Source organism: Prionailurus viverrinus, chromosome A3 (assembly GCF_022837055.1).
Source record: "Prionailurus viverrinus isolate Anna chromosome A3, UM_Priviv_1.0, whole genome shotgun sequence".
Lineage (NCBI taxonomy): Eukaryota > Metazoa > Chordata > Mammalia > Carnivora > Felidae > Prionailurus > Prionailurus viverrinus.
In genome coordinates, this window is record NC_062563.1 from 66,475,802 (window position 1) to 66,500,923 (window position 25,122).

Below are 25,122 nucleotides of genomic sequence, written 5' to 3' on the forward strand. Positions count from 1 at the left end.
ATATTAAAAGCCCAGGAGTAAGCATATACGTCAGTGAAAGTCTTCAGACTCCCTAAAGGTATTCCCTGGCCTCAAAGGCAGAGAAAGGCAGGCGTTAGTCCACAAATGGTGTTTCCTCTGGCTTTGGCCCATCCATAATCCCAGTTCTGTGTTGGCTGTCTGTGTTCCATGTGTGGTCCCCCACAGCCCCTCCTGTGAGAAGCCCAGGATACCTGTAGCCCAGATGTTGAGGGCTGCTCCATGGAAGTGTCAGTCCTGGTACTCATATACGCCTCCCTCTGTGTAGCTAGTCTTGGGGTGACACCTACTCCAGTGTGATGCAGGGACCACAGCACTGGCTGATGTAGGGGGCCATCTCCATATAGTCTCCATGAGCTGCAGAGATGGGGCCAGTGAGTGGCAAATCCTTACATATTGAGTGGGAGTGGATGGGAGGAGGGAGAGATAGAGAAGAGGAGGAACAGCAGGAGAAGAGTAAGAAGGTAGCCACCTTGGATAATCTGGGGAATACTTCATTCTGATTGGACTGCTTAGGTCCTGTGCCCATCCCAGAACCAATGACTATAGCCCAGGGGCAGGCAACAAGCCCCTTAGAAAATCCAGACCTGCTTCATTCTGATTGGACTACTTAGGTCAGGTGCCCACCCAGGAACCATTGGCTTTGACCAGACCGTGCCAAATGAAACTCCATGATCGGTTTAGCCCAACTAGGAATTCTTTTAGCTTAGTGTGGAGTCAGAATCACTGGAGGCATGTGTCTGGGTAGAGGAGAGATGGGTCTGAACTCCATCAGTTTTGGAAAGGAGGAAGTAGAAGGATGCTGGATAGACAGTCAACAGTATCCTCCTTACCTAGGTAAAATAAATGTCAAGACAATGAAAAAAGACGGTGAAGAACAGTAGCAGGAACTAAAAATGCTGAAAGTGCCTCAGTCTGAGGCTCTACTCTTTAGCTTCCATTATTCAGGTGGATGGGTTGGACCCATTGGTGCAACATTAGAAAAAGAGCCCTGTTCGCAGGAGACAGTTTGATTCTTGGCTGACGGCAGTGACAGCAATATGAGAAGTTAGCCTGGAGAATTGAGACACCTGATCCACCTTTTCCAGCTTTGTAGCAAGCCCAGCACAGGCCAGCCGTGAGCCGGCTGCAGTGTACCTTTCGGACTTCACCTTCCCATGCACTGCCCTCGTTCAATTCAACAAGAATTTAATAAGCAACTACTATAAGCCAGGCATTGAATTGTCCCTGCCTCAGGGAGTCTGTGGAGGATACAGATAAGAAGAGAGGCAGTGCTATTACGTTGTAAGAAATGAGATGGCAGGCGAGGCCCAGGGTGCTGTGGAAACACAGAGCGGTGGACGCTAAACCTGAATCGCGGGTTCAGAGAAGGTTTGCTGGATACAGAGATTTTGTGACCAAAGCCTGGAAGATGAGTAGAAGCCGCCCAGGTAAGGAAATCCGGGAGGGGAAGGACAGTGAGTAGCTGGGCAAGGGGCTGTCTTGCCAGGTATTGGGGACCGGCTTGGGTCCGATTGGGTGGTGATATCTTTTACTGAGATGGTGAACACAGGAGGAGTTGCAGATTTGAAGTGGAAGAAATAAGTACAGTGCAGAAATGTCGCATTTGAGATGCTTCTGATTCCGCCAAAAGGAAACATCTAGAGCCGGGCCAGGAATTCAGAAGGCAGAGAGCTCCTTCAGATACACTTTCCTGACCATGTACTTGACCTCTCAAGCATAACACATCCAACATTGGTCTCTTGAGTTTTCTCTGTGGTGTGCTTCTCCACCCACAGGCTTCCTTCCTGTAAAAGACATTATCCATCCATCCAGCTGCACGAGTGAACCCTGGATTCATCCAGAGACCTCTCTGACATTCAACCCCACACCCAGCCCATCCACCCAAGGCTGAGTCCACTTCCAGAGTAGATCTAGAATCCACCATTTCTCTAGTTGTCAGCGGCTACCACTTAGCCTGTGCCATCACCACCATCTTCTCTCACCTGCGTTACTGTAATGGCCTTTCTCCGCTACTCTTGTCTACCTCTAATTGACTCTCCACAAAGCAGCCTGAATTGCCTTTTGAAAAAAACAAATTTCTGTGACTTTGTTTTCTGAACTTTTAAATGACTTTCCACTGCAGCAGGCTCTAAGGATCCAGGATGGCTACCCCTCCTACCCCCCTTGTCTGTCACTCTGGCCTTTTCCTCCGGGCTCTCAGCATCTACCCTGGCGTTTCTGCCTCAGGGCTTTTGCACACACTGGCCTGTATCTGGCTCCTTAAAGTGTCCCACAGAGCTCACGTTAGGTGTTGATTCTTCCAAGAGGTTTTTCCAACTGACTCTGGTCTTCCTGGCTGCTCTCTCTCCTAGTACCTGGCTCTTGTCCCTCATAGCAACTATCCCAATTTGCATGTCATGTCACTTCTGTCATTTTGTTAAATGCCTGGCTCAGTGCCTTAACTATATCAGACCCATCTCCCCTTTTTATAATGAATGTGTCTCCTTTCCTTATCCTCAAATGAAATCTACAGGAGGTATAACCTCTCTCTGCATATAATTTTAAGTCAGTGTAACATCTTATGCTATGTAGGAGAGTAAAAGGGAAGTAACTCACAATAAAAATGTTTATTTCAGTATTAAAACCTAAGTTCCGAGGGCTGAGTACTCCACAGATCACAGTGAAGTAGTCAGAAGCCTACACCTGTAGGTGGAATTGCCACCAATGCACATAGATGTTGACTAGCGTAGTTGTGTTTTATTGGTGTTCCAGGCTAAGAGCGATAGTGCGAGTGGCTTGCAGTTTTCTACAATGATAAGCAACTCCTGTAATGTCTTGAACAAAATAAAGTACAGTCTACCTTTCTCCTTCAATTTGCCCTGAAATTACCTTCCTAGAAAATTCATTAAAACCGTGCAACAAATACTTTATGCTCTTTATATACAACAGAGTTAGGTCCCGGATTCAGGTTATTATAAAAGGGTTTTTCATATTCATCAATGTCTGGCAGTATGCTCACCAATCGTGTGGGACCTGGGAGCGTTTCTCCTAATACAAGTTATGTAGCACGCAGACCTCCGTCCCTAGGTCCCCGTAGAGTTCCCCTATTCATGTTGACGATCAGAAACACCCCCCACATCTCCAAAATACCCCCCAACATGGACAGTACTGCCCGAGTGGAGAGGCGCCTTTCCTCTATTATACTGTGAATTCGCGAGGGCAGCATCCATGTCTGTCTTTCATTGTAGCGCTCACGGTGCTCGGCACCTCCCTGGCAGATACTTGGTGGAATAAATGAATGAACAAATAGGCCCCCAATATGAACTTTGTACCGAAAAGATTAGAAAAGGAGGATACTTCATGGAAGTGTGACCCGACATTTACCTTCTTTCTGTATGCCTTAGGCCAGCTGACTTCCGTATTAGTGAAAGAGCTGCAAACAATGTAGAATTTCGGCTCCAAATCCTTTACAACAAGGGAAGTCATCTCACGGTGCACATAAGAAATCGCACTGCCTCTGAGGTTGTGGTTTGTCTTTTTTTGGAAAGTCAGGCTTGTCTGTTGAAGAGCTCAAAACACTTGACCAGCTCTCTCATTTATCTTAACATGTGTATGCTATATTTACTCTCCCTTCACAGATGGGGAAATGAAGCTTGCCTAAGGGCCATATTTAGCTAAGTCTTGATCCTCTCTGCCTTGTGGGGTCAGCTCCGATAAAATAGAATCCCAATGCTTGATTTTTAGCCAGTAGTTGAAACCTCTTCCCACATGAAATCTGTTACTAGGGCTTCTCACAAGGGTGAAGAGTGTGAGTTTGAGCATTTTTAACCGTGTGATACGGCCGTCTTGTTCAGGCCTCTCCTTTTGGAGACGAGGAAGTGCTAGTTCATAACTGGCCAGTCCCTTAGGGCGCTTTCTGCTGCCCCACGTCTCATTTCTCTCCTTTTTCTCCAGCTGATCCTAAGTGATCAGTCAGGTGGTCACAAGGAAGATAGTGATGGAACAGAAGCCAAAGAGCTGGTTCACTAGCTCTCAAATAATTGTTAAATTAATTGGAAGACTGACTTATTTTGAATCCAAATACATGAAGACGACAGTCGCCAAAAGTTAGAAGCTAAACCTTCAGTTTTAAGAATTTTTTTTTTGCCCACAGCTACTCAGGCCAGTGATCTAGAAATAGCGTATCCCAACCGAACTGAAGATTAAAAATATATAATAATAATAAAGCCAAATATTTGGAAAGATTTTGAAAAACAGTGATCTCTTAGGAATGTATAGCCCTTGGACAGAATTCTTTCTCCTCCCCCAATTCTCTTTAGTTCAAGGAGGGGATGGGCAAATTCAATAAACTCCTCACTGATGCTTGTTAAACCAAACGCTCCCCAAAGGGACCCAACCCAGCTTCCTTGAAAAGCAAAGTTATTTTTAACAGGGTGCAAAGTGATACTTTCATTTCACAGAGTTAAATGCAAAATGAACTCAAAGGTGACCAAAAACACTATACAGAGAGGCCGAGGCTTCCCAGACTGCTATCACCGAGAATTACTGCAGAAGTGTTTATAAGTTGGATGGACGACACAACACTTTCCATCTTCAGAAGCTAGCTGGAGTGCAGGTGGCCTCTTGGCTTTGGTAAAGCACCCTTTGGGGGGTGGAGGGTTTAAGAGCCATGCCTGATACCTATTTTGGGCTTCTTACTAGAAACAGATGTTTGAATGGAGATTGCTACTGTGCACTTGGGAAGTGACCAAGTTGCTCCTGCATATTTCACAAGCCACCAGTTGTGAGGGGCATTCTTGCTTGCTTGTCGTACATTTTATCTATCTCTTAAAGTAGTCGGAAGCTGTTCTAGACTTTAGATGCCTGGGGCCTGTCTGTTAAAGAATTCTTCTGCTGTGGTCTCACTTTTTCTCATCGTAGGTTGTTACAGAGGAAAACTCTTACAGGTTTTGATAAATGACTTGTTTCCTAAATCGAAGTAACCTCCTGCCTTCTAAGCATTTGTCACTGACATTCTCCCATTTTATGGGCAGAGAAACTAAGCCTCCAAGAAATGAGTTGACCAAGGCCACGTGGCCAGTAGGTCATACATGTGCCAGTCCTTTCCATTTGGTAAGGCACTTCTCAGATGCTGCCTCTTCTAAGTCTTTTCTTAGCATTGCCTAATGACCGTAACCCTTGGCATTTACCCCATTCTGATTTGTCCTAAAAGTGTTTGCATACGTTTGTCTCCCTTACCAGGAAATGCCTCTGAGCAGAAGCTGTTAGAAATGTTTGTGTCTCTCCACACCTTTCAATTCTTCCTCCTCAGAGCTAAACTTCTGCGTGTGGCCACACCAGCACTGCAGTGTCGTCTTCTAGGCTGTGGCCTTGAGGTCTGCGAAGCACTGGTAAGGTGCACGGCCAACATCGCCCATGTGAGCTCATTGCCTTTGTTTGGATATACAGATATCTTATGAGAGAGCTTTCCACACGTTTATAAGGTGTTTTACAAATCAGATATGGTCTGAATCTTCTCCTTCCTTAATTTCCCTGATGATTGCACCATTCTGGGCACATAGTAGGTACTTATTAATGTTCCTTGGATGAAGCACTTATATATTCAGCCTACTCTAGTTTACACTTTTCTTTCTTTCATTGTGTATGACTATCTTTTTTTTTTTTTTAAGATTTTGATTTTAGGGGCATCTGGGTGGCTCAGTCAGTTGAGCGTCCGACTTCGGCTCACATCATGATTTCACAATTCATCAGTTGGAGCCCCACATAGGGTTTGCTGCTGTTAGAGCAGAGGTTTGCTGCTGTTAGAGCAGAAGCCTGCTTCAGATCCTCTGTCCCTCTCTCTCTCTCTCTTCCTCTACCCCACTCATGCTCTCTCTCTCAAAAATAAATTTTAAAACAACATTTAAAAAATGATTTTATTTTTAAGTAATTTCTACACTCAACATGGGGCTCGAACTCACAACCCCGAGATCAAGAGTCGCACGTTCTACCTACTGAGCCAGCCAGGCGCCCCATGACTATCTTTTATATGCATACATCCTGAATTCCCAACTAAACCACAAGCTCCAGAGGAGACAGTTATTTCCTTTCTTTGTGTGTGCGTATCTTGGGAATAGCTCACATGGCGTATGGGCTCAGTGAATCTCTGCTGATTGATTTTAAGTGACCAACGTGTGGTCGCATGCCAGCTAACAAAACGTGGCAAGGACCGTGCTGTCCACTGTGAGTGGTTTTGCTTAAGGTGTATGTTTTGGATATGTATTTCTAATAGGCATACGCGGCCTAAAAACGTGCATTTTACACAGGATTCACAAAAGTGGGAGGGAGCACCCAGGTCCACAGGAAGGGGACAGAGGTGGTGCAGAAGTAGGGGCGCTCAGGGCACCGTCGGCTGTCCTGTACGTAAAGAGAGGTCTCCCGACCGATGGGCGTTTGCCGCAGTTCTCTGTCACACGTAAAGACCTGTTTCCTCTCGGAGCCCGTTTCTTGTCTCTTCTTGTTGCAGATTCCGGTCAGGTTGTAAAAGTATGATAGTTTTCAAGGGTTAAGGTTGTCATCATCACAGATCAATGACTCTTGACAGGAATGGAGAGAGCCTATCCATGAAGCTATCAGGACACAGTTTTAAAAAACTGATAGTTCTGGTACCTTGCCAGTTGGGTAGGAAGCTAAGGATTTCACTAAGTAATCCAACAATCCTGTTGACCGAACTCACTGTTGTTTTTCATGGTTTTGATGTTAAGGTACTTGTTGTTAATACGCTTTTCTTTATTCCTGAGAATGTTCCAGTTACCATGAGGAGATATTTAAATATCTGCCTTTTTAAATTGATTGGTTTAAATACAATCGATTGGTTAATTAGGAGGACACTAGAGAACCAGCTTTGAGGAGTTCTGACTTTGGTTAAGTGGCTGTTTAAGAGTAAGGGCTGTGGGGTGCCTGGGTGGCTCAATCAGTCCCTTAAGCGTCCAACTGCTGCTCAGGTCATGATCTTGCGTTTCTTGAGTTTGGGCCCTGCGTTGGGCTCTGTGCTGACAGCTCAGAGCCTGGAGCCTGCTTCAGATTCTGTGTCTCCCTCTCTCTCTGCCCCTCCCCTGCTCTCTCTCTCTCCACCTCTCTCAAAGATAAAGATTAAAAAAAAATTAAAAGTAAGGACTGTTGCTCCACATCCCACTTTCTTTGTTTCGCCGATTTCATATGTACAACTGGAGATGAAAAGTTCTGTGTGCTTCAGCTTATTTATCCCCGAATCCAAATCTTCGTTGCACATTATTAAGTTCACTCAAGATACTGCACAGTAGTGGGGATGCTTGGGTGACCCAGTCGGTTAAGCTTCCAACTCTCGATCTCAGCTTGAGTCTTGATCTCAGGGTTGTGAGTTCGAGTTCCGTACTGGGCTCAGTGCTGGGTGTGGAGCCTACTTAAAAACAAAAAGATACTGCTCAGTGGGCACAAACAATTTCATACGGTGATGCAGGGTGCAGCATGCACAGGGGATAATTTATTTTTTTAATTTGCTCTCTATTATTGGGCTTCCAATTACTCATGCTGAATGGAAGCAGAAAGGTCTTCTTATAATAACTGCCAGTTACTTAGCAGCAGATTAGAGGCAGAAGTTCATTTTCGATAGTTCACACATAAGAAGTAACATTGGCTTCCAAGAAATTCTAAAGATACTTGTCTTTGTTTTTCTTTTAATAATCTCAATCTATCACATTTTAATTATTCCAACAAAATCTGCAATTTAACAGGTATCTAGAAATGATTAGGCCAATTTCCTTCCTATATGTCTGCGTGTCTCTCCTTGAGGAAAGTCAGTATTCGTTGTAGTTACAAAAGGAATCTGTACAGCAGACCTATGTTCTGTAGAATGTTTGCATTAATGTTATTAAGCATTTCTAAAGAACTTTGCATTCACTTTGCATTCTTGATTTCTGGTAATCCCCTTCTGGAGAAAGAGTGCCCATTCTGTTTCCCCGATGAGGTAAATTTGCTTGAAAAATAAAAAATTTTCATTAAAAAATCTAATTTGATTTTCTTCCTTTCTTTCTTTTGGTTACATTTAAAGCAGCCCTGTCTCTTGAGTTCCAAAATGACTAATTAGTACAATGATAATATAGCATTCTCTTTCATTGATCTGAAAATTATACTGTCCTCAGGAGACCTCAGTTTGATTTGTGTATTTTGATGCCAGTGGAGAAAATGTTCTTTCTCACAAACGAGTCTCTTCTCTGTGATGTGAAACCAGCCCCGGTGTGAGACGGAGGGGACCCGGCCTGGAATTGCAGAGGAAAAGGAGCCTTGGTTTCCCGTGGGACGAAGGATTTATGGTGCAGCCTTGGAAGAATTCTTGCATGTGCCTGGCACCATGCTGAATGCTTTAGTTGCATTATTTCATTGATTCCTCAGAATCCTATGAGATAGGCTCCTCATTTCTCATTCTGGGAAAAATGGATATGTATGAGGAGAGATTTTTTTAATGTTTACTTACTTTGAGAGAGAAAGAGTGTGTACATGAGCATGATCAGGGGAGGGGCAGAGAGAGAGAGAATCCCAAGCAGGCAGAGCCTGATGTGGGGCTCTATCTCATGAACCGTGAGATCATGACCTGAGCAGAAATCAGGAGTCGGACCCTTAACCAACTGAACCACCCAGGCACCCTGAGGAGAGATTTTTAACAAGAGCACCCACACATTCACTCCCTGACCATGCTGAGCCCATGTTTGCTCAGCATCCTAGAGTGCCAGGTAGAATGCTAACATTAATGCTGTCCTACTTCCCCTATGGACATGCAGTTGTATAGGCAGCAGAGCAGAAAGTGTATTTATTTGATGCCCCTCGTCTACTGTTGAACACTCAAACTGATTTGTAAAAACGTGTTGCATTTTTCACAGTAGCCTCTTTTTTTTTAAATTTTCTTAATGTTTTTATTATTTATTTTTGAGAGAGACAGACAGAGCACGAGCAGGGGAGGGGCAGAGACAGAAGGAAGCAGAATCTGAAGCAGGCTCCAGGCTCTGAGCTGTCAGCACAGAGCCCGACCTGAGGCTCGAACTCACGGACCGCGAGATCATGACCTGAGCCGAAGTTGGATGCTTAACCAACTGAGCCACCCAGGCGCCCCCATAGTAGCCCTCTTTAAGTAACTTGCTCTGTGTGGTACAATGTGTTTCACACCCACTCTGCCTGATATCGTCATTAATTAACATCATTCATTAACACCAGAGCACTGCTCTATTCAAAACCAGTTAGAGGCCCACTGTTGTAAAAATGAAGGGTAAAGAAGATGGGGGAGGGCATTTCTCCTCTTGTCCTATAATAGCCAATACCTGAGAAATCTTCCACTGCTCCCTGGCTCCAGACTGGCAGTGTGCTTTTTGAAAGGATTACAGGAAAACTGAAGGGTTAACATGCAAAGTCAAGAATTGGAGACATTAACACGCTTGTGTGGACATTGTATTAAGAAAAACATTGGAAGGTGACATGGAAAGAAAATTGTCCCGCAAGGGAAATGTACTGCTGAACTCTGAGTGGAAAGTGTTTTTAATACAACTTCAGTTTTGTGTTTGTGCAGTTTTAGTTGTGAAGGGTGGTGGCCAAGACGAAGAATAAAGCTTCCCTGAAACCAGATGAGAATCTAACCACGACAAAAATAGAGTCCTGACAGCTCGCTCTCCAGAATGTAAATAAGCAGAATATTTGTGTCATAGAGAGTAGTGTAAGCAAAACAGGATCCTCTGCCTTTTGTGATAGAGAGATGCTAAAACAGCCATCGATAGGACAGGCCTTCCTTCTGTGGAAGTCAAAGGAGCAGGTTAAAATTTTATAGCAGTCTAGCGGCGCCTGGGTGGCTCGATCGGTTGAGCGTCCAGACTCTTGATTTCGGCTCAGGTCATGATCCCAGGGCCGTGGGATTGAGCTCTGCATTGGGCTCCATGCCTGCTTGAGATTCTCTCTCTCTCCCTCTCTCCTTCTGCCCCTCCCCCACATCTGTGCTCATGCACATGCTCACTCACTCTCTCTCTCTAAAATTAAATGAATAAGGGAGGGGCGCCTGGGTGTCTCAGTCGGTTAAGCATCCAACTTCAGATCAGGAGTTTGTGAGTTTGAGCCCTGTGTCGGGCTCTGTGCTGACAGCTCAGAGCCTGGAGCCCGCTTCAGAGTCTGTGTCTCCCTCTCTCTGCCCCTCCACTCCTCATGCCCTGCCTCTCTCTCTCAAAAAAAACCATTAAAATTTTTTTTTAATTAAAAAAATAGTAAATAAAATTATATCGCAGTCTAATGTATTCTTGTTTGGAAAGATCTCCAAGAAATACTTGAAGGATGTGGAACAACACAGACTGATCTCTTCTGTGTACAGATGTTTGAATATGGACAGTTGTGGGTTTATACATGCATGGAAAGAGAACCGGAAAGGTACACATGAAAACACCTACAGTGGGAGAAGGGAATGGAAATTGAAGAGGAAAGGGGGATTTTTGTGCATTGACTTTATGTGTTTTCTATCTTTAAATTTACACACACGTGCTCACATGTAATTAAGAGAACTATATAAAGAGGGAAAGCAAAGATTTAAGGTCTCGGTGAAGATATGTAGTGGTTAAGGCATAGCTTCTGGAGTAAAACTGCCAGGGTTTGAATCCCGTGTCCGTTCCTCTGGTTGTAGCTCCTTCCACAGAATATTTCACTTCTGTGCCTCCTTTTACACTGGAGAACAGGTTTAATCGTACTTCTGTCATATGGTGGTTACAAGGATGAGATGAGTAACGCAGGGGAGAGCGTATGGATCACGTCCTGACGTGCAGTACACATTCGGCATATGTTAGTCATTTTAAACCAAAATACTCCGACAACTTCTAGCTTTAATCAATTCTTTGTGCAAACTTTGTTTACAATGTTTCTAGTGACAGATTAACTAATCACAATATATTTTTTCCAAGTTTGGTTGTAGTAGTTAATGATACTGTCACATCCTTAGCCCACCGGTAACCTCAAGAGGAATAGTGAAAAAACAAATGGAATTTTCTTGTTTTATGTGGAGTGTCATACCTCCTGTTTGTGGAATTCTCCGGACTTTGCTTCCTTGACCGTGTAGTCTTACATACATAATAAACTAAAGAAATGGGACTAATGAGGTTTTTCTCTTTTCCTTAGGAAGACTATGATCGTCTGAGGCCTTTATCTTATCCAATGACCGATGTCTTCCTTATATGCTTCTCTGTGGTAAATCCAGCCTCGTTTCAAAATGTGAAAGAGGAGTGGGTACCCGAACTTAAGGAATACGCACCAAACGTACCCTTTTTATTAATAGGAACTCAGGTATGTCTGCTTTGATTTTACCCATTGAAGAAGAGTCTCTGGCATATCTTGTGGGGTTGCTCTCAAATGGTACTAAAGTTTAGCCAATGATAATGCACGTTGCATCTCAGCTGCAAGTTATAATACATTCTATTTATTGTAGAAAAATAAGAATTTGGGAAAAGTAGTGCCAAAGGAAAGCAATCATACTAGTTGGGGTTTTAGAAGTGAAGTTCTCTTTTTTACTCTCTTCTTGATATGTGGGGATTAAATGGGACTACAGGCTTTATCTTTAAAGACTTGTAACATTATGGGACATATTGAACTTTCTTGATTAGATTGATCTCCGAGATGACCCCAAAACTTTAGCAAGACTGAATGATATGAAAGAAAAGCCCATTTGTGTGGAACAAGGACAGAAACTAGCAAAAGAGGTAATAGAACCTTCACGGAATTTAAAAATGAATGTAAGGGGCGCCCGGGTGTCTCAGTGAGTTGAGTGTCTGAATTCGGCTCAGGTCACAATCTCACAGCTTGTGAGTTCAAGTCCCACGTCGGGCTCTGTGCTGACAGCTCAGAGCCTGGAGCCTGCTTCAGAGTCTGTGTCTCCCTCTCTCTCTGCCCCTGCCCCACTTGCTCTGTCTCTGTCTCTCTCAAAAATAAAAACAAAAACAAAAAAATAAAAATAAAAGTGAATGTAAGACAAGCTTCGGTAATGATAGAAGCTAACATTGTGCGTTTGCTGTATGCCAGGCACTGTGCTGAGTGCTTTACATGCATTATCTCATGTAATCCTTGCACCTCCTCGGGTAGGTCTGACCAGTTCCCTATTTACAGAAGGGAAAACGGGCGTGGCGATGTCAGATAACTTGTCCAGTCCCATAGCTAATAAATGGCGGAGCTGGAGTGCGGGGAAGGCCTGCTTGCAGAGCCCAGGCTCTTACACCTGCACGACGCTGCCAGCAGTATTTTCCTAGTAAGTCACATGTAGAAAGAGGCATCAAAAAAAGCCCTTTTTAATCACTTAAACATTTGTACTGTGCCAATGCAGGCTCTGTCTTTGGTTAAGACGCATGGAGTAAGTGCGTGTGGTGTGGCACAGGATGAGTTTAAATCTGCAGTTTAAAGCAAAAATGTATGACTAGGTTTGAAAAGAAGCGTGTTGAATTTTCTTCCACCCTTTTATGAAAGATAGAGAACATTCGCATTCTAAAAAATATACAACTGTGTTGTGCACAATAACTTTTAACTTCTATTCTTCCTCTCCCCGAAGCTAGGCTTACTTTTTTCTCTGTTTGGCCCTAACATTATTGGATTCTATTTTTCAGATGTGACTTTAATAGGTCTTTTGTGGAAACAGAATCTAATAAAGTCTTTTTAAATGTACTATCAGGAGGCAGAAGAAAGCAAGAAAACTTTTTGGAGGACAGTTTTTCCTAAAACAAAAAGACAGATAGCTTCACTGACAAATTGGTTTAGACATTCAGTGCTTGGCATATGGTAGGTAACCAGTAAATACTTGATGCAATAAATTTTCATAGAATAAGTGTGGAAGGATATATGCTTACTTTTGAAGTTAGCTATTGCTGGGTTTTACGACTATGAATGATTTCATTCTTTCTGCACGGCTGTGTTTTATCATTTTCCTTATAATGGTGTGTTGCATACCAAATGTGTAAGAAAGATTTTATATGTTTGTGGTGTTTTTTCCTCTTTCCCAGATAGGAGCATGCTGTTATGTGGAATGTTCGGCTTTAACCCAGAAGGGACTGAAGACTGTTTTTGATGAGGCTATCATAGCCATTTTAACTCCAAAGAAACACACAGTAAAAAAAAGAATAGGATCAAGATGTATAAACTGTTGTTTGATTACGTGAGAAACATCTTCAGTGGCCAAGGAAACTGTCCATTTCTCTCAAAAAGCATATGAAATGCTACAGCTATACCCAGACATCTGATAATGAAGCGGTTTAAAACTTGAAAGAAAAAAAAAAAACCCAAAAAACCCTGTCCTCAGAATTCTATAAAATTCATTAAGAATGTTTCTTAAATAAGGTCCAAGAAGCAGCAAACAGCATCTGAAGCCACAATCTATTATAAATACTTTATTTCAACTAGAAGGTACAATCTCTCAGGGGTTTCATAGTTTAAAAACCTACAATCACATCATGTTGTAACTACATAAAAACAAAAAAAAAAAAACAAAAACAAAAAAACACAACAGTGCTGTAAATGGAACTGCCTGGCTTAGACCCTATACATTTCTGCACAGTCTTTATGGGATCTGCACAAAGAAATATCTTCTCCCTTTGCTCCAATTAATTGTTCTTGTATGTAAGTTGCTTTCTATTCCAGTATATCCAGAGTGGTGAAATCACAAGGCCAGCCACGTAGCCAAAGGTCGCTCCAAGCGTACAGGAGATGGGCCATACCTGAGGAGAGAATGTATGAGATCAAAAAAGAACAACTGTTTTATTATTACTTGAGCACAAGTGTAACCTAAATATTTCTATATTAAAGCTTAATGTGCTTTCTTAAAGAATGCCAAAAGTGTAATAAGGTCATAACTGCATTTATCACGAACACTAAAAATGTACACATTTTTATGTGCATTCAGCTGTAACAAGGCATCTGGCGACTGTAGATTTAGTTTGATGCTCCCCAAACTGCATGAGATACATCCTAAAATTACAAATTAAAATTCTGGGTCAGACTTTGTCATAATCCTGGACTCGATATAGCTGTCTGAAGTAGTTGGCAATTTTGTTCTTTAATTTCCACCTTGGCTTATATATACAATGAAACGAGAAGTGTATGTTGACCAAAGTACAAGAAAGTTGAATCTGTGCTAAAGAGAACAGACCTAGAATTCAAGCATGTTACATGGAATTTATAACAAAGCAACTGCTTCCATAATAAAACTGATGTCACCTTTCAGACACAGGTATTGGAACCATAGCAGGAGTTCTAGAGCCACAACTTCAGTACACACCTAGAGCGTCAGTTAAATACTGGCTTCTAAATACCTATCTTCTCCAGCCATGTTATGTTTCGCACTATTACATCAAGCAAGCCAGAAGTGTAAATAATGTTGATTTCTTTCATCCGCAAGCAGTGCATGCCAGTCCCTAGGTGAAAGGCCCTGCTTTAAAAAAAATTATGTTCATCTGAGAAGCTTACTTGGTATACTGGAGCCATTTCTAATCTTTCTCTGGGGGATCAGGCCATAGAACTGTGTTAGAGGTGAACCATCTTAATTACTAGTTCTATAACCTAATTAAGCTTTCTTGTTTGGTCTGCTGTGGATCCGCCTTGTTCCAAGTGCCATGCAACAGACAATAGTGTTAGACAAAAAGTTTCCGTGTGAACAAATTAATGCGGTTCAGAGAAGCATAATCTAACCCATAAAATTTTCTCCAGTCTTTCCTACATTTAAACTTGCTGTTGACTAAATTATGATTTATTTATGTCTTTGGTGAGCTTCTGTTAATTTCCATGACTTGAGCTAATAGCTGTGTCTATTGCACAGATTGGGTAATGGAACACTAAACTTTTATACTTGAAAATGACAGCCTTAAATGCTCATATCAGTCACAAATCTAGGATGTACTGTCTTGTATGTGAGCTTTGTAGAGATTTTTAAAAATATAAGCATCATCTTCCCCATTGAAGAGTGGAGAGTCTACTGGATAACTAGTCAGGAACTTTCTTTCTGAACTGGACAGTGGATGTCTTCCTTCTCCCAAGAAGTGATGGTTCACATTAAGTACCATGGCCTTATGTATGCTCAAATGGAATCCTTATGTACTTTCTCACTTAATTTGGGTCTATTAATTATTAGCTATTTTTAGAACTGAAAAGAATTGCATAAATCAATTAGCATATGAGTTAAGTTGTCCAACACATGGTATAAAGGAATTAAGACAGTAAAGTATTATACATTTCCAACTTGACTTTGGGGGTTTGATGGGGATTTTTTTTTTCTCAAATTCACCTCTGAAACTTTCCACACCTGGGTTTACTAGCCAGTTAAAATTAAAAGCTAGAATTTGTCCTGCCCCAAGAGAAATGGACTAGGAATCTGGAAACACAAACTCTGATGTCACCTCTGTTTCCTGCCTGGGCCTCAGTTTCCTCATCTGTAAACATGGGAGGTAGAACGAGAGGATCTCCAACATCTCTCCCATTTATCAACTCTTCTGATTCTCTTCTTTTTTTGGACCTTGCCTTTTCAGCTGCACATTCTTAAGATGGTAAAAATCCTGTACATAGATTATTAGAACTCTAAGCAAAGATGATTGTATCATCTGAACCTGAGGTGCCTTAGGTACTCTATTGACCTTGATGGGGTTTGGAGTTTCCCATTGCTTATTAAGAGCCTTTTCATTGCTTTGGTTCTTTAGGATTTCTTTTTGCACTCAATCCTTCCTGTCACTTTAACTAAAAACCAAAGATTTGTTTTCTATTCATAAGCAGATTATAGAAAAATTGCCTTATTTTCAGAAGCATGTCTTCATTAAAGACTTAAGTTTCAGTAGAAATTGAGACTAATCACTGGAACAACTAGTTCAAAGTAGTCAAATATCTGGGAAATAAAATACTTCAAAAACATCTGACTGACATGAATTTTGCTAGTTAATGCAAATGCATTGCTTCAAATAAGGTCATGTATGAATGAATTTAAAAGAAACGTACCGTTAATTTTTTTTTGCATATAATCAATTCTAAAGTTCTCAAGAGTAATTTTAGGGGCTCCCTGAAATCTTATTTAATACTTTGCTAACTTGTACCTTTTTTTTGTCTCTACAGATACATTTTAGGTTAGCCCATGTTGAATTATCTTATTTCTAATAAGTAGAGCCTGAATTAATGGTTTTTATTGTGAATTAGTTACTTTAGGCATTGCTTCCATTTGATTTCTAATTATTACTTTTAAGTACCAAATTAAATACTGGTTTGTTGGTTGTTGCTTTTTAAGTGATTGTTACTTTAACAGTGTCCCATTTTAACACATGGGGTTATAAATAAAATAATATGCATAGTTTACTATCTATGTAAAGCACTGAACTTCTTACCTTAGTTTTTATTTAACACCCAATGTAAACATTTGGGATAATACTCATTCCTCTGTTTCTCATGCTGTGAGTCTAATCACCAGCCAAGTGTGAGCACCTGCACTTTGTTAAAAAGCGCATTGTCAAAGTGTAGACAGAATAATAATCCCTCGTGAATCCCAGCCAGATTCCAATTTGGGTCACTTCTGCTTGAATCACTCTAATTTCAGTATGGCTCTTTGTTTCCAAACATGTACATACACAGTCACACGCACATTCTTTAAACAGCTGCCTACCGCACCTCCGGTGGTATGCCAAAGATGAAATATTAGCTTAAAAGTTTTGTCTAATGAGGGGCGAAGGCTTAGAACACTTGCTATTTATTCAGTTCTCAAGAAATCCAAGCCATCAGCAAGTTAAAATGTTGGACTGGCTTTGAAGACTGTTTGCTAGTGATGGATCAGGTTTTCCTGCTTGACTTTCCTGAAATAAGTAGCCCTTAACTCTAACACATTTTTTTTAAAGGAGAATTTCTTCATTTAAGGGCAACCTTCCTGATTTTTTATCCCCAGGATAGGGAATGGCAAAAAAGAGCAGCTGAGTGGGAGGCTGCCCACTAAATCACCTTTCCTCTAAAGTCCTCATGATTGAATTTCCTACTAAGCTTCTTACAACTGCTTTAAAAAATTTAAAACTACACAATGGCAACAGATTTCATAATGACTTATCAAACTATCCCAGCTTCATCACACATTTTCGTACTTTGATCTTGGGGTCTTCCATTTAAAACTGTACTTGTCTCACACACAGAGATGCTTCTGAAGTTTAACATTCATGCTACAAGCAGGCTTAAAACAACTGTGGTATCATCTACTGAACAATCCAACCACAATGTTACAGACATTTCTCCAAATTATGGTCATCTGGGATAGCTATATATAATTATCTTGTTTTGTTTAAGGAAAATAGAAAACTCAAAGACATTCATGTAAAGAAAGTCATTCACAAGTGTTTGCCATGAAAATGACCACCTTCTTTTTATCCAGTTTTTTATAAAGTAACAAAATGTTTTAACCACTAAATGGAAGAAAAAAATCCTGTTGCATGACAAAATTTAATGCAAGTGGGTAAAATTATTACAATTAACTGTTAGAAAACCTATTTTTAAAAATGAGTAGCTACATCACATGAACAAAGCATCTTGCTTAGAGTACTACTATTATCCTTTCTCTGAACCAAATGACTTTTTACTGTTTTTCCATCACTTAAACCAAAAAAGGTCAGTGTTCCCTTAAAATACTCAACATTAAGAAAGGCCTATATTACAAGGTCTGGGTACATGATATCAGCAATAAGTTGTGTTAACCTCAGAAATAAAACAATTCCACCCTAATAAGCTAAAAAACAATTTCTCAGTAAGTACATATTTAACTTTGTATGTTTTCTCAGTTAAATCAATATTGTTGCTGGTTGAACGACATTTCAAAATTACACAAGCTTATTTCCACCTGAAGACCACACTGCTCTCTTCTGATCAGACATTACTGATGTATCTATATAGTCTTGGGACTTTCCAAAGTAGTTCTAAGTGGTACAGAATGATTTAAGAATTTAAGAAATTTTTGTATTAGACTGAATTTGAATCTTGGCTCTGCCATTTATTAAATATGGAACCCTGTGAAAGTCACCTTACCTTGGTACCTTGGTTTCTCACCTGTGAAGTGAGGAACGTACCTCATCATAAAACCCACCTCACGGGGATTGCTGTAATGAGTAAACGACAGAATGCACTATGTGGTACTTAGCACCATGCCTAAAACAGTATCTGGCACATAGTACATGTAAGCTATAAATTGCTAATAATCTTTTAGTTCATATTCCCAGTAGGCACATCTAAGTTGCCATTATAATCTAGAACACCATCATTTCCCCAAATACACAATCTCTGAAGCTGATCCTATTAAAAAAATGCTTCCCAAAATTTTTTAAGTACTTTAAAAATATTTTTTAAAAACTACATCGAACTGAACTCATGTTTCCTTCTTGTCAAACATGATCCACAGGTTTTGTATGTATATGTCATATAATATCAGGGGCTCACAGACCCCCCACCTATGGACTCCTGGTGAAGAATCACTGTACTCGAACCTCACAAGTATTATTAACTGTTCTAGTCAGCCAAAGTAATACAGTGACCCTCTACATTTTGGTTCAGCATTTTAAGGATCAATTTCAGTAATGTAGATGGCATTTGTTATGTGATTTGAGAATAACTTAAATATATTTTATTATAATCTGCACAATAGTACTTAGGTTCATTTAATACATATTAAATGCAAGTAGATTTTCACCCTTTTCCTGTTGCCAAAATGGCGTCCACAGGTTTTGATGCCACGTGACAGCTAGTCGGGTAAGTCACTGACTATGGCAGTTTATGAGCTACCGCAGGTGTCCTAAAGTGATGATCAGGTATTTGAAATTAGAGGAGGATTTTTTTCTGAAATTAGTTTCAGATATTCAACAGAAGTTTTAAAATAACTGTATAAAAACATTAGGCCACTTAAAAAAAATCCTTAATATTTTCCTTAGGAGCTTTCTTTGGCTCTTCTGGGGAGTAAGCAGCACAGTCAGTGGGGCAGGAACGGGCTATGCTGTGGAACCACTTCTAGCTGCGTGGCCTTGGCCAGGTCGCTTACCATTGGAGCCTGAGTTTCCCAATGTACAAAACAGGGATAATAGTACCTCTTGTACTTAAAACATGGGGCAATTGTACTATTTTAGAATCTGTCATGAAAACTGTGAAGCACCATGCATTGGTATCACTTTGTATATTATATGTTTTAACTTGAAAAAATTAAACTTCTATGATCATTGGGACGCCTGGGTGGCTCAGTCGGTAAAGCATCTGACTCTTGATCTCGGCTCAGGTCATGATCTCACAGTTTGTGGGATAGAGCCCTACGCTGGGCTCTGCACTGACAGCACAGAGCCTGCTTAGGATTCTCTCTCCTCTGTCTCTGCCTCTCCCCCACTCACGTGCGCACACTCTATTTCTCTCTCAAAATAAATAAACTTTATTTAAAAAAACCTTATATGGTCACTAAGTATTTCTTAGGTAACTGACACTGCTAGGTGATAATTAGAAGTGGCAGTTTAGAACAAATAAAATAGTTCATGAGCAATGTTATACTGTGCTATAGGAACTATTCCCTTGCCTTGGTAATCCTCTTTAATACATGCCAATCTTCACATGAAATGTCTGGGGAGTAAAAGCTTACAGGACAACTCTAAAAGCCATACAACACACTGCATTATATTAACCATATGTAGCCTCATCTCAGAAATAGAAGGGCACTTTTTGCTCCTGGCTGTCAGTTTTTGTAAACTTTAAGAAGCATAAGTACAAAAACTGATTTTAAACCAACCACTGGTAGACGTGTGTCATTTGTAATAGTCTCATTCAAATGACTCCATTCATTCAAAACTACTGAGCCCCTACTATAAACCAAGCAGTTAAGTTGAAACTAAGATGATTTGATTTTGGATATTTAATTTTAACAATAAATTCTTAAAAATACGTGTTGCAACGGAACTGTAATCTTTGGAAAGGTATAGGATATCATAGATATCCTAGGGAAACTGATCTTTCTACAGATCAGAAAACCTAGAAACAGAACAACTCACAATCACTAGGATGACTGGCTCCTCCAGATAACAAAGTAAGATAAAACCTAGGGAGCTAGTTCTAAATTTCCCACAAGCTACAGTTTAATGTTTAGTTTATTGTGCTCATTTACCACAAATGTCCACTGGCATGACACAATTCATCTTTCAAAGCCTGGTGACACTTCCACTAGCTTTAAATGATCATTTGTATTTTCCTGTGTATTTGATTGTTAGTGATGCGTTTTTCCAGATGTTCTTAAAGCAAATGCTATTTCTTGTCTGATGTAGAAATACATTATAGATGAATCTACTCACCCGCATGCATTTCTATGGTTTAAGTCTGCACCGATCCAGGCATACCCTACCACTTTCCTATGACCAAGCACACATTTAGAAGAGCTATTTGTGGAGAGGTGTGTAGTCTCCAACCTGCAACTTTTTGTTGAAGTGATGCTAACCTATAGTGCTCCTTGCCAAGATTGTGCAAATAAATTAACCTGGCTAGCAACAGTCTTTCTCATGTGGAAGTCCTGCCAGCAGAGTATTATCATCATGATTACCATACAATGAACCCACCTTTTAAATACAAAACCATTGCATTGAGGAGGGCCCCTGTTGGGATGAGCACTGGGTGTTATATGGAAACCAATTTGACAATAAATTTCATATTAAAAAAATAAAAAATATAAAACACTTTCTGTCAGTTAAATATTATATAGGTTTTTTTTTTCCCCTCATGCTTGAAACATAAATCCTATTCATATGTTAGTATTTTATTTTGGCCTGCCTACAACACTGTATAATACCTTTGATAACAGAAACACCAATTGACCTAAAAACATGCCACCCTTTAATAATTAAATCCATGATCTTAGTTTTATCCCTCACTCTAGCAGTATTTCCAGTAATCCTTATCCCTAGCTTCAATTTATGCATTATCTGTAGCATCTGTGACTTTAGAAAATGAATATATATTTTTCACAAAATTTTTAACCTAAAACTAGAGAAAACAAAAAAGTGTTTTTAAATATAACAATGCCTTATATAGATTATGGGAATAAGTACAAATATTTTTAAACAATTTTAAATTGTTTTTAAAAAATGCTCAATTTTGCTTTTTAACTTTATAGGAAATACGTATACTCAGAAGAGATGTGATTATCTGGTTCAATTCCATTTTAGAGATAGCAGCACTCAAGTGTGGAGTTTAAAGGCAGTTGTAGGTTCTCTAGGCACAAAAGCTCTGAATATTAACTTCAAATTCTCTCCTGCAAGTGTATTAAATTTTATGGTTTAAAATACATACACCACCAGTGGTCATGGCACTTATATGAAATTCTTTTGTGGAAAGAAATGCAATATAATAACTACTCAAGCTTTTCCAAGGAGATCTAAACTATGGCCTTTTAGAAAGGAAGAAGGGAAAGAAAGAGAAAGAAAGGGGGAGAGAGAGTGAAAGAGAGGAAGGAAGGAAGAAAGAGAGAGGGAGGAAGGAAGAAAGAGGAAGGAAAAAAGGAAGGAAGGAGAGAAGGAAGGAATGGTAGAAGAAGGGAAGGAAGGGGAGGAAGGGGTGGACAAAAGCTGTTTCTGAGTCCCCAGCAATAAAGAGAATCAGGGTTAGATCCTAAACCTGGGCAGTACAAATAACACAAGGAGGCAACCAATGCGCTCTCCAATACTTTGAAAACCCAAATAATGGAATTTGTATTTTATGGTAATGCTAAAAATACAGTCATTAAACTAGTCCTTTTATAGGTCACAAATGCCTATAACATTAATTAAGCAGTAACTATGTGTCAGGTTCTGAACTAAGTACTTTAGAAGGATCATATAATTTAATCCTCACTAGTAAGTGGCAGAGCCAGGATTTGAACCTAGCAATAGCTCTTAATCATCACATTATCTACCTATTAATAAAACAAGTGGGTTTAAAAACTTTATGGCAAATTTCCTTTGCTCAGAATAACCAACATTTCTTAACCTCACATTCATTTTTTTTTTAATAACATGAAACACTGGCATTTTTGATAAAAGAAAGAAGACATTTTCAAGATAAAAATCTCATAACTATTCTATAAAACATTTAGAGCATATTAAATCTGAATCTAAATTATTGTTATCAGTTAAATCCAGTCTTGTGTAATATTTACCTGTTATACTTACATTGAATATATGCTTTGTACACAGTAGGAACTTATGTAGCTATTTAGCTACAGCAAATAATTATAATGTACAAAGGTTTTCCACAGTCAGAATGTTTATTTTGTCAGTAACTATAAAACCATGAGCATTCTCTGGGAGTAAAGGGGGCTGCCTGGGTTACAGGCAATTTAAATGTTTATTTTCTTGCTGATATTTAAAGGCAAGTAATTAAAGCAGGGAAGAGAAGATATCTTGCAAATATTTTTTTTAAAAACAATAAAAATGACCAACATGGTTGTGGGTAGTCACCATACCATATTCTCTTTAATAAAATCCTCTTCCTGCCACCTGCAAGAGAAGGCTCCCCTCCAACTTTAAAGATGTCTACTCTCTTTTGTCACTTGTCATTATTTAAAATTCATACTAGTAAATGAAAAAAACTTTTTTCACTGAGATTACATATGTTTTAAAAAATTTTTATTTTTGAGAGAGAGAGAAAGAGAGAGACACAAAGCACAAGTGGGAGAGGGGCAGAGAGAGAGGGAGACACAGAATCCAAAGAAGGCTCCAGGCTCCCAAGCTGTCAGCACACAGCCCAATGCAGGGCTCAAAGCCATGAACCATGAGACCATGACCTGAGCAGAAGTTGGACACTCAACCAAAAGTTGGACGCTTAACCGACTGAGCCACCCAGGTGCCCCAAGATTACATATTTTCAATAGCCTTTCTTAGTCATTTGGTGATGAAATGATTTTAGAAATATAAATATGCTTGAAATTGCTCAATACAGAACTCATATCATTATAACCTTATGTTTGGCCTCTGGAACTTTATACAAAGTCAGATTTCAGTTCAAAGTATAGAAAATTGAACTAATACATGTAAACGTTTTCTTGTGGGGTTGTTTGTATGTGTGTTTTTAAAGAAGAAATACTCACTTGACAAGATACTCTTGTTCCTCTGACTAGAATATAAATAAAAGGAACAGAGAACTAAAATGTCTTCTTTATACATGTTATGCTTTAGATAGTATTAAGTATATACAGTAGTCTCTTCTTTTTTTTTTTTTTAATTTTTTTTTTTCAACGTTTATTTATTTTTGGGACAGAGAGAGGCAGCGCATGAACGGGGGAGGGGCAGAGAGAGAGGGAGACACAGAATCGGAAACTGGCTCCAGGCTCTGAGCCATCAGCCCAGAGCCTGACACGGGGCTCGAACTCCCGGACCGCGAGATCGTGACCTGGCCGAAGTCGGACGCTTAACCGACTGCGCCACCCAGGCGCCCCTACAGTAGTCTCTTCTTATGAAATTTTGCTCTAGAAAAAAATCTCCATTTTGAGGTAATGCCATATTTCTTTATCAGGTTTATTTGTTACTCTGGCAGATTCTGTCAGTATCAAGAGCCACACTGAGTACTTACTCTATGTAGTTACTTATGAAGAACAGAACAAAACAACTTGTTTGCTGAAATTAAAAAGTGAAAGAAAAAAATGAAGCCTCATCATTTCTCTAGTTTGTCAGCAAGTAACTGCTAAAAGAGAGAGGAGCAGGTGATTATTATATGAATAAAGATGATTAATTATACATTATCATTTCACCAACAGTAGGTTTCATAATTTTAAAAAGATTATAGTGAATATGTAGGTCATTAACCTGGAACACTCTGAAAACAACCCAACAGTAAAGACAATTAAAGACCCAGTAATAGGGGCGCCTGGGTGGCTCAGTTGGGTGAACGTCTGACTTTGGCTCAAGTCATGATCTCCCGGTTCGTGAGTTCAAGCCCTGCATCGGGCTCTGTGTTGACAGCTCAAAGCCTGCTTGGAATCCTCTCTCTCTTCCTCTCTCTCTGCCCCTTCCCAGTTCTCCCTCTCTCTCTCTCTCTCTCTCTCTGAAAAATAAACATTAAAAAAAGAAAAAAGAACCAGTAATATTCCAGTTGAATCAAACATTCTTAATGAAGACCAACACTTTTTACAGAAATTAACAAGCTGGAAAATCTTTTTTAAAAGTCAATAATTCAAACGGAAACTTTACATTAATTTAAAAAGTAAACTATCGATTTGGATCTAGCTTACCTCTTATTGTAAATAAGCACTGAGGTAGAAAAATGAGAGTAGGTAGCTAAAAGCCTGGACAATCCAAAATAGATAAATGGATTGAAAATCATCAACATATATATTTTCTATGCAAACCTAAGCCCAGATTTTACAAAGGCACATCTACTCCCCACAAATCAGTTTCTACTTCTACTTATGATTTAGACAGGTATAAAATATCAAACACTTACACGCTGAAACATTCCATCTACATGCAAACTGACATGTTAATCACACATTACCTTACCAACTCATTAAAGCTGATAGCCCATAGTGTTTTATATATCAATAATTTGTATTTAGATTTAATTGCATGTATCTGAAAGTAATGAATCTACTACAGATTAAAACACAACTTGCTATGTATACTTTTCAATGATTTTGATTGTCCTGCTCCAATTTAGAAATCACTGACCCTGTTGAATGAAATTAAGTTCCATAGATGGTAACTTGAGTACAAATGAGTCTCCATCTCCTAGTGATCACTGAGATGGCCAAGGAAATGTAAACAAAAACCTTTATCAGTACTAAAACCTTGAAAAGGGTATCAGTGACACAAACCTCCAGGGATGTCTATAACACATAATAGATGAATAGAATAGGGAAGGAAAAACCCACCAGACTTACTGAACATAAAAGAACAACTTGTCTGTCTAGGAGACATCTACTAGAAAACAAAGAATGGACTCAACATAGGCATTTAAGTGCAAGACATATAATCCAAATCCCTTTAAAGCCCTTGGAAAGTGAGATACATATGAAAAATTTAACTCAGCTATTATCTAGGAATTATACTAGAGAAAATTGACAAATATGCAAAGATGTATGCTTAAAAATGATAATAATCACCATAATTAGTAACA

The 25,122-nt window shown here is 39.7% G+C and overlaps 2 protein-coding genes across 5 annotated transcripts in view; one reads left to right on the plus strand and one right to left on the minus strand.

Annotated features, from left to right (window-relative positions):
- Nucleotides 1-16,365, plus strand: part of RHOQ (ras homolog family member Q) — a 37,659-nt gene extending 21,294 nt beyond the window's left edge. The window contains exons 3-5 of the mRNA XM_047853281.1: nucleotides 11,155-11,319; nucleotides 11,637-11,732; nucleotides 13,020-16,365. Of these exons, the coding sequence (XP_047709237.1) occupies nucleotides 11,155-11,319; nucleotides 11,637-11,732; nucleotides 13,020-13,175 (417 nt within the window). The 3' untranslated portion in view covers nucleotides 13,176-16,365. The remainder of the gene's footprint in view (nucleotides 1-11,154; nucleotides 11,320-11,636; nucleotides 11,733-13,019) is intronic.
- The window catches only part of PIGF (phosphatidylinositol glycan anchor biosynthesis class F), a 35,842-nt gene continuing 24,108 nt past the window's right edge, over nucleotides 13,389-25,122 (minus strand). For all 4 annotated transcript variants that reach the window (XM_047853275.1, XM_047853280.1, XM_047853279.1 and 1 more), the window contains one exon: nucleotides 13,389-13,730. In XM_047853275.1, coding sequence (XP_047709231.1) covers nucleotides 13,617-13,730 — 114 coding nt within the window. In that variant the 3' untranslated portion in view covers nucleotides 13,389-13,616. The remainder of the gene's footprint in view (nucleotides 13,731-25,122) is intronic.